Below are 10,408 nucleotides of genomic sequence, written 5' to 3' on the forward strand. Positions count from 1 at the left end.
CAACACAACTAGAAAGACTTGGGCAATCTACTTCCAAAACTCACACAAGGAAAACTGTAAATTATAGCAGCCCAAGTCTTTAAGAGTCATGAGGATTAGACAGTGGCCATCAACAACGTGTAAGAAGTTTAGAATTTACAGAGCAGAGAAGAGGTGCAGACGAAAATAATAGATTAAAAGGGGATGTGTTAAAAGAAATATGGACAAATTCTTAGAGAAGCATTGTGGATAGATAATTTAATTACTCTAATATTCAAAAGTCAGAATTGTATCCTTTCTCCACACCTATTCAATCTATGTGCTGAGAAAATAACTCGAGAAGCTGGACGACTATATGAAGACAAATATGGAGTCAGGATTAGAAGATGACTCATCAACAACCGCAGTTACACAGAAGACACAACTTTACTTGCAGAAAGTGAAGAATTTTTGAAACACTTGCTTGTAGAGGATCAGAAACCGCAGCCTCCAATATGGATTATATCTCAACATCAAGAAAACAAAAATCTTCACCACTGAACAAATAAGCAACATTGTAACAGATGGAAAAAATATTGAAGTTGTGAATTATTTCATTTTACCTGGATCTACAATCAGCACCCATCATAGCAGCAGTCAAGAAATTAAAAAATATATTGAGTTGGGGAAATCTATTGTTAAGGACTTCTTTCAAGTGCTAAAGGGCAAAGAAATCAGCTTAAAGACTAAAGTGTATCTGAGTCAAGCCGTGGTCTTTTCAATTGCTTCCGATGCATCTGAAAGTTGGACAATGAATAAGAATGACAGAAGAAGAATCCATTTCCTTACATTGTGGTGTTACATAGGAGTGCTGAATATACCATGGATTGCAAAAAAATACATTTATCTTAGAGAAAATATAGTCAGGTTGCTTTTTAGAGGCAGATAATGAAACCTCCTCTCACGTATTTTGTGCATGTTTTCAAGAGAGGACGATTCTCAGAAAAAGACATCACATTTGGAATGGTTGAAAATCAATGAAAGAAACGAAAATCTTCAGTGAGACTGATTGAGCGAGTGACTGTAACAAAGGGCTCAGGGACAGAAGAGACCATGAGGATGGCGCAGGAGACTCACTCACTAACTCGTGGACATCGAGCTGGAACCCACTCACAGTTACCCCTCCAGCGGGTTTGCAGAGGCTATGAATTGTGAGGGAGGAGACAGCCATCTTCCTCCTGAAGAGCAGCTGGTGGATTCAAAACGCCTGTCTTTGTGTTGGCAGTGCAACACCTTACTCAATAGGCCACCAAAGGTTTGAGGCTAAAAAGAGTGTAGGATATGGCAAGGTTTGTATCTGCTGTTCATAGGATTGCTATGAATCATAGTGGATTGGATGTGACCTAACATCAACCACAAAAATAGTATCAAAAGAAAAGCAAAGTGAAGCAGGTAGCATACAATGGGGGCCTGAAAAATGGGTAGAATGGTTACAGTTTAATAATAACAGAGAAGTCATTCCAAAGGAAGAATAATAACTAAAGTAAGACCTGAGATCGAACAGGGCACGCTCAATTCAGGGATGGTTGGTTGGAAAGAGACGTAGAGGAGGAACTAAATACAAGACTGGGAAGCAGGGTTGAGACACATGCTTGATTGCTTCAAAGTCAGAGTAGTCCAATTAGAGGCTAGAGTGGTTGTTAGAAAGAGTAGAAGGAGGGGAAGAGATACAAAGCAATATAAGTACATGATGATAAGCTATGTCTACATGGGTAAATGTGGGGAAAGGAGCCTGGATAAGCCACCTCCCCAGGGATGAGGCTGGAAAAAGGCCACTGGGACTAAGAAATACTGCTTCATATACCCCTTTTCTCTCATAGGTGTGCAGTTGATGCTTCTTTCATAAATCTTGCCCTGAGGATGATTTGGAAGCAACTTCAGTAGAGGACAGCTGCATAACTAATTTTAGTTTTGTGCAAGAGAAGTAGGGCAGGTTTAATCTCCACAGGAGAGAGGAGTCATAGTATACAACACTGGGCATCTGCTTATACAAAGACATCCCAGAATAACTCTCCCGAAGCTTGTTAGCATCAGAGGATGATACTCAGGCGGCTGTTCATGTGCCCTGGCATGTGACCACCTCATCCTCTTCCTGCAAGACCCCTTCAAGCGACAGGGCCTGGCATCTAAATAGAGCTGAGTAGAATCCACTTGGAAACTTCTTAGTTACTATTTTGGGGATGGATTTCATGGGAGAAGGTAGCAACTGGCAGCAACTTCTTATCTCTCTGTTCTTCTCTAACCTCTGGTGGCTGACCTGAGGCAGGGAGTCACTTATCCAATAATACTTCTATTAATATTATTAAAATATTATAGTAATTTACAAACCTAAGCAGCCTGGCTGGCTTTCACATTCAGGAAATACGATACAGGAGTTGACTTTCACTTCTTTTAGGTAACATGGCTTGCCAAGGAATCAGTAAGAAAGAAGGCTGCAATACGGGTTTCTTGATTTCAACATTTTCACCTTTGTTGTTAAGGGTTAAGAGAAAGATGAAAACAAACAAACAAACAGGTTTTTTTTTCAGGGGGGAACAGAAGGAACAAACATTTAACACTTGAGACAAAACAACTTTTCTTTGAAGAAAAAAGATTTTGTGATCAGTAAGCAAATTATTCCATGAGTAAGAGTCATTTAAACAGTAACAGGAACTTAAAACAAAATGTGACTGCTTATGATTGCCTTATGTACAGTGCTTTCAGAAATAAAATGCTGGAAATAGACTCTGTGAACTATTACAGTGGCAGTACAGAAGCTAAAGTTCCCTCATGCGCGACAAAGTTTAAATCCAGCGTTTTCATTTAAATCTCTGTAAGTTGTTTAACTTCTTTAAGCTGCAGTGTCTCTGTGTTTGTTGTAGGCTTTTATTTGTTTGCTTTTTTGAAATTAGGGCTTGTTAAAACACCTGTTCACAGAATTGGGGAGAGGATAAGATGAGATAATGCATGCTAAGCACAGTATGTTACATGGTGGGCAGCTAGCCAAAAGGTCATTCAAATCCACCAACTACTCTGCAGTAGAAGGATGGGCAATCTCCTCCCATAATGATTTACATCCTTGGGACCCCTATAGAGGGTTGCCATAAGTTGGAATTGACTCAAGAACAGTGGTTTTTAAGAGTTTGCCACAGTGCAAGGCACATCATAAATACCTAGTACGGACAGCTGTCTCATAATAGTGGGTGATAAATCCTTTTCTCTGTGGAGGTTTGATTTCAATTTGGCTAAAGGAGGAGAACTATGTTGCTCAAAATCTACCGAAGAGGTCAGAAATATACTTCAAGTCCCTGCAAGGCACTTTTTGTCATTTCAACCAGCCCATTCCCTTTGCCTTTTCCATATCTGAGCTCCTTACTCCACCTTCTATCCACGCATTCAGGTGTTCCTCTTCCTGTGGTGCAGTGACTGGATCTGTACTAGCTCCTTTGCAGAAAGGAAGGAAAGTACTAGAATTTGCTACTAGAATTGGTGAGTTTCTAAGATGGCTATTCCTGTGCTTCGTTATCTGCTCCTTCTTCTCCCTAAGTTTGAATGGGAAAGAAAAAATCTGATTCCCAGAAGAAAGTTACCTAGTATCTTTCCAAAACTGGTTTAAACATTTTCTAAGCAAAACTGAGAGTTTGAAAATGTGGGTGCAAACAACTGGATCTGAAAACATGGACACAACACTTGTTTGAAAACATGGACCTGAGCAATGCTCACTTTGCCAAAGCTGAGAGGCAGGTTAAGCCAGTGGTGAGATGATGTTATGAAACATACGAAGACAAAAACAAATAAAAAACCAAAACACAAAACATTAATAAACCATACAGACAGCTCCCACTCATTTTCTAATGAAAACATTATCCCCATTCCCCCAGGTAATCCAGATAGTTCAGAACTTTACACAAGTGGACTTATTACCACTATTGGCCTACTAGTAAGGTGATGAACTGCTGATCCAACTGCAGATGGTGTGAACCCATCAGCTACTTTATGGGAGAAAACTGGACTATCTCTTCTCATGTGACACAACCTCAGAAAAACAGCTAGAGAGTCAGCCGTGATTTAGTTCAATTTGATGGCAATGAATTCAGTTTAGTTGAGTTGAATGACAGTAGAGATTATATCTCAACACAAAGGAAATGAAAATCTTCACACATTAATCAATAAGCAACATCATGACAAGTGGTGGAAAAGCTGAGGTTGTTGGGGATTTCATTTCACTTGGATCTACAATCAAGACCACTGGAAACAGCAATCAAGAAATCAACCAATGTACTACATTGGATAAATCTGCTGCCATAGACCTGTAATCTATATAGGCACTTAAAGACCCAGTATATAACAAAGACTTCAAAGTGCTAAGCATCTCTAAGAATAAGGGGCGCATGACCTAAGCCATGGTAATATGCATGTGAAAGTTGAGCAATGAATGAGGAAAACCAACGAAGAACCAATGAATGGTGGGATTTGCCAAGAATATTGAATATAACACGGACTATCAAAGAATAAACAAATGCCTTTGGAGAAATGTAGCCAAAGTGCTCTTAAGAAGCAAGGATAGTGAGATTTCACCTCACTATTATAATATTATAATGTGCATCATATCCTGGAAAGAACATCAGCTTGGGAAACTAGAGAGTCATACAAAGAGAAGAAACTTCAATGAGATGGATGGTACAGGAGAGGAAGACCCAGAATGAGATGGATTGACACAGTGACTGGAACAATGGGCTTAAGCACAACAGATATTATGAGAATGGTGCAGGGTTTCATCTGGTTGTACATAGTTTCTCTCTGAAAGAGAGTTTTCTCAATGATATCTAAGAAGAACAACTGACAAAACGTCACTGTTGTATAACTCATCTTTATCACTAAAATTAAATTATGATTTGTGCATTTTTATGTATGTATTAAAATAGATGTTGTTGTTGTTGTTATTGTTATTATATGTTGTTGAGTCACTTACAATTCATAGAGATATTAGGTACATTAATTAGATTTGAAACCTGCCCTACACTGAGCCAATTTCATTGCCTCTGACTGACCTAATCCCGTTTTCTTTCAGTCACTGAGTCAATCGATCTCATCCTGGGTCTTCTTCTCCTGTGTTGTCCCTCCACCCTTGCAAGCATGATGTGCTTCTCCAAGGACTGGATCCTCTTGGCCACATGTCCAAAGAATGTGAGATAGAGCTTCAAAATCCTGGTCTCCAGGAAAACCTGAAGTGTTTGCTGTAGAAGGACTAGGACCGCATTCTTTAACATTGATTGACACTCAACATCAAGAAAACAATGATTCTCGCCACTGGGCCGATTGGCAGCATCAGGATAGATGGTGAAGAGATTGAAACTGTTGACATATTTAGTTTGCTCCACAATCAACACTCTTGGTACCAGCAGCCAAAAAATCAAAAGAGAAATTGCATTGGGAAAGTCTGCTGTCAGAGAACTCTCCAGAGTACTGAAGAGCAATGATGTCAGTCTGGAGGCTAAGGTGGGCCTGATCCAAGCCATAATCTTTGCAATTACCTGCTGTGCATTAGAGCTCTGGACAATGACTAGGGATGATAGGAGAATTGATGCCTTTGAGTTGTGGTGCTGGAGAAGAGTACTGTATATACCATGGACAGCTAAGAGAACCAACAGGTTCATCCTAGAGAGGGTGAGACCAAGCTGCTCCTTAAAGGCAAGGATTCTGAAGCTTCATCTGACATATTTTGGACATATTGCAAAGTGGGATCAGTTCTTGGAGAGGGATGACAAGCTTGGGAGGGTGGAGGGACAGTGCAGGAGAGAAAGACCCTCGATGAGACGGATGATTCAGTGACTAGGGTAATGGGGGTAGGTGTGTCTGAGACAATAAGACTGGCACAAGATAGAGCAGGGTTTAGGGCTGTTGTACATAGGATCACTATGAGTCACAGATGATTCACCAGAACGTAACACCACCACCACCACAATTGATTTATATTCTTGTTGTCTGGCATAAATATAAACTTAAGACCTAACAACAACATGCAAAAGACCTTGGTTTGATTCCCAGCCAGTGCACTTTATGCACAATCACCAGACTAAAATCAACTAGGAAGAAAGGCCAAGAATTCACTTCCAAAAATCAGGCAAAAGAAATCATTAGGATCACAATGTCCAATTACATTGTGGACAGGTTCACCATGTCACAGGGAACAACTAAAATGTTCTTAAAGTATAATTACACAAAACTAAAAAGGTTTGAGGTTATTTTTATTTGCCTCTGCATTTTCAACTTAGACGTTTTATGCCTACTATATGATGATGGCTTAGTAGAAGTTAACTGGATTCAAATGTGCAGTGTATTTTCATTCAAAATAAGAGTTTTCCAAAATGAGGTATAATGAACATTGGTTACCCAAAAGCATGGTATCCACAAAAATATTTCCTGGCCATAGCCATTTCATGAGAGCTCTCCAGTGGTATATTTTATAGTTAGCTTTACTGTCAACATAAAGATCTGGCTTCTTCTGAGATTTTAATCTACTGATGGATCCTCGAGAAAGAAAGATCGTTTCCTCCTAGCACCCAGTGGAAGGTTGCCATGAATTGGGGCTGACTCGAAGGCAGTGTGTTTGAGTTCTTTTTTAATCAGTTTCAGGACACATTATAATATATACCCACTTTAGATTGCCTCAATATGTGTTGGCTTTAAAAAGGTTCTTCGAAGTCTTACAGTAAAGAGATCTATTAACTTTAGCCAAGTACTTCCCAATTTATTTCAGGAGGAAACTTTGTCATCTTTTCTTCCCCAAAAACTTATATACAATGCATTTCACTCCAGGAAACATGGGTATAGAAAGCTGAAGGTTAGAATGGATGATAATGGTATTACTGTAGTGACCCAAGAGAAAAATAATCAGGTGGAATATCAGCCTAAGATTGATGCTGAAATGCAGAAAATATCATGGCTGGACATAGAAATGCTACTTGCCAAATGACCCCATATATCTTAGAAATTGGCTGAATTTCTTCTAATACACTTTCAAGGTCCTCGCTGAGTCACTTCCATAAATGATGGATCTTAATGGCTCTGAATATCTCTAACACCTTTGTGTCTAACCATCTCCCTTTTTAACTTTGTGATTCACTCCACTCCAGCAAGCAGAGACAGAGTGAATAGGCCAAGTTTCATTTTCCAGTCACAAAAAGACATCTCAAGACTAGCATAAAACCATGATGAACTATTATAAGGTCCAGCTCTCATATCAGAAATTTAACTGGCTCACTCTTTAGAGGCCCTGAGGTGAGTCGACTTTCTCTGTCCTGTCTGGGCTGTGTTTTGAGAGCTATACTAATTTATGGCTGCTTTGTTGTGAGTCTAAAGGATACATAAAGGCTTCAGATAAAGAAACATGTGGTTTTGAGTCTAAAAATCCAGATTTAACCTCAACTCTTACATTTCTTAACATTGTGACCTTGAATAAGTCAGGAAAGGTGGAGGGTCAACAAAGGAGAAGAAGACTCAACCAAATAGGTTGACACAGTGAGAGCTGCAATGTGATCTAGTGTGTCAGGAAGTGTGAGGATGACACAGGGTAGGAAAAGGTTCAGATCTCTTGTTCAATAGGGTCATACTCAACTTGATGGCACCTAACGACAACATCTGATAATGAAGATAATGTCATACCTTCATTTTCAGAGTTGCTGTGATTATCAGAAAAAAAAAACAACAAATAAACAAGAAAACACAACAAACAAACCCACAATACTTTGATAGGTAGAAGGGAGATAAAGTCATGGTAACCTACCTATCTCCAAAGAGAATATCATCACTGCATTGAACTGGAAGCAGCATGAAGATATATGTTGGACCATCTCAATCTCCCCATCAATTACAAAGATAACAAACGTGCTTTGAAAGTGTTCTGTACCTGATTATATGCGTGCGCTTCCGGGTATAAGGGGTGATGACCTTGAAAAGAAGTTCCATTGCTCCATTAATCCCCAGCATGGCTCCTGTGGTGACTGAGAAAGAAAAAGGTACAAAAGTAATTGTGTCAACTGCACCAAACTCTGTTTTTAGCACTCCAGAGTGGGCCTACTGGGGCAGAGAAGCCCAGCATCTTGTTAAGGCACCTTATAAGCAAGGAACTGCATGGCCTTGTCACTCGTGGTTCACAAGTGCAGATCACCTGATGGACATAGTCACATTGGCTTCTGAAAGTGAGGTCCAGTCATGTAAGATACTTTTTATTTTTCTTTTTGGTGGCCCATTGCACTTTCCCACTGTATTCTTAATCAGGCTGATCAAGAAATTGCTGAGCCTAAGATCTTTTTCTTATTAGATATTTGGGTTTCTGGCAATGATTTTAATTCAAACCATGCCCGTTTTGCTCACCACCAACTTGGCACATGAAACATAATTGTAAGTGAGGGCACACACACACACACACACACACGCACACACACAGAGACACGGAAAGAAAGAGTGTATCAGTGTCTTACAAAGATTTTCTTAGACATGGTCTATTATTTGGAAAACTTCATGGTGAATTAAATTTCATTGGATAGGATATGAAATGTTAAGGGAAGTCAGGTGGCCTAGTGGCAGGAAGCTGAGCTGCAATCCCAAAGGGAAGCAGTTTGAGGCCACGGGAAAAGGATGGAAAATCTCCTAAGGTGTGATTAACTGTCTGAAAAACCTGCTGGAGGGTCAGCTATGGGTCAGTTCTGAATCTATAGTACACAGCAAAAAAAAAAATGAAACCTTAAGGGACAACTTTATAAATGAGATAGCTTCTTTTCTTGATTGCCCGTGACTGAAACAATGACTCATCTCTTAGAATGTCAAAGGAATAATCAATTCTTCCTTTTCAGAGATAATGGATATTGTTGTTGCTGCTAGATGCCACCAAGGTGGTTGCAACTCATAACGTGCAACAGAACAAAACACTATTTATCTGAAGTCATCTTCACAACCACTGTTGTATTTGAGTCCATGGTTCAACCCATCCCCTCAAGTCTTGCTCTTTTTTGACTGAATCTATACTTTGTCAAATGTTATGCTCTGACTCAAGAATTAGTCCTTCTTGAAAACATGTGTGAAGCATGTAAGAAGCCTTATTGACTTCTAAAGAACATTCTGGATGTACTTCTTCAAGGAAGAACATTCTTTCTTTCGTGGCATATCATGATGTTTTCAATATTATTCACCAATACTATAACGCAAATTCATCCCTTCATCCCTTCCTCAGTTCCTCAGTCTTACTTGTTCATTGTCCAACTTTCACATGCAACTAAAAATACCGTGGCTTAGATCAGGTACATCTAATTCCTCTTTTCTCCTTCTTCAATCACATTAATCTAGTGAGAAAGAGAACTTGGAATGGCTTGCACTTTAGGGCAGCTTTTGTTCCTGAAAATGTGAGCAGAAACAAAGGGATGATGGAGAAGTAAACGTGGGAAAGGAGGATAAGTGGAAATCCGAAGGCTCTTACAGCATGCCTTCCAATATAGCATGCCAACGAAGACTGGGGCTAATGTCTAGGTCATATTTTTTTTTATAATTAAGTAAAGAATTTTTTATTTAACTCAAGGAAACAAACAGATCTCACATAGTTTTAACACTCATTATCAGGTTGATATTTATGACTCTACAGGCCATGGGCTTTGCAATCACTTTTTATGCATCAGAGAGCTGGACAATGACTAGGGATGAAAGGAGGAAAATTGATGCCTTTGAGCTGTGGTGTTGGAGAAGAGTATTGAGGGTACCATGGACTGCTAAGAAAACAAACAGATTCATGGACTGCTAAGAAAACACAGATCCATCCAGGAGAGGGTTAAACCAGGTTTCTCCTTGGAGGCAAAGATTCTGAGGCTTCATCTAACATACTTTGGTCATATTGTAAGGAGGGACTGGTCCTTGGAGAAGGACATCATGCTTGGTAGAGTGGAGGGCAGGTGCAGGAGGGGAAGGCCCTCTATGCGGTGGATTGATTTGGTGACTGGGATAATCGGGATGGGTGTGTTAGAGACAGTGAGATTGGCACAGGACAGAGCAGAGGTTTGGGATATGAGTCGCAAGCAACTCAACAGCACATAAGAACAACAACAACAACAACAACTCTCTTATAAGATCATGCTATTTTGCATCCTTCCAAATATTTATGTACAGTATATTCTTAGGTTATGCACAGTCTAATATAAAAGGAAGTACAATAGAATGTTGTTGCTGTTGTTAGGTGCTATTGAGTCATCTGTGACTTATAGCAACCCTATGTACAACAAACCTATGTACAATTACTCATATGCAAATTCAAGCTGAAGCTGAGGAAACTTAAACCAAATCCACAGGAGCCAAAATATGACTTTGATTTCATACCACCTGAATTTAAGAATCATCTCAGGAACAGGTTTGAGGCCTTGAACAC

General features: G+C 39.6%; 1 protein-coding gene across 1 annotated transcript in view; it reads right to left on the reverse strand.

The window, feature by feature from the left end:
- The window catches only part of AGBL1 (ATP/GTP binding protein-like 1), a 1,027,235-nt gene that overhangs the window by 1,004,169 nt on the left and 12,658 nt on the right, over window positions 1-10,408 (reverse strand). The window contains 1 exon segment of the mRNA XM_006885234.1: window positions 7,907-8,000. Within this exon segment, the coding sequence (XP_006885296.1) occupies window positions 7,907-8,000 (94 nt within the window).

This window comes from Elephantulus edwardii, unplaced genomic scaffold (genome assembly GCF_000299155.1).
Source record: "Elephantulus edwardii isolate Elephantulus edwardi_28Jun2011 unplaced genomic scaffold, EleEdw1.0 scaffold00041, whole genome shotgun sequence".
Taxonomy (NCBI): domain Eukaryota; kingdom Metazoa; phylum Chordata; class Mammalia; order Macroscelidea; family Macroscelididae; genus Elephantulus; species Elephantulus edwardii.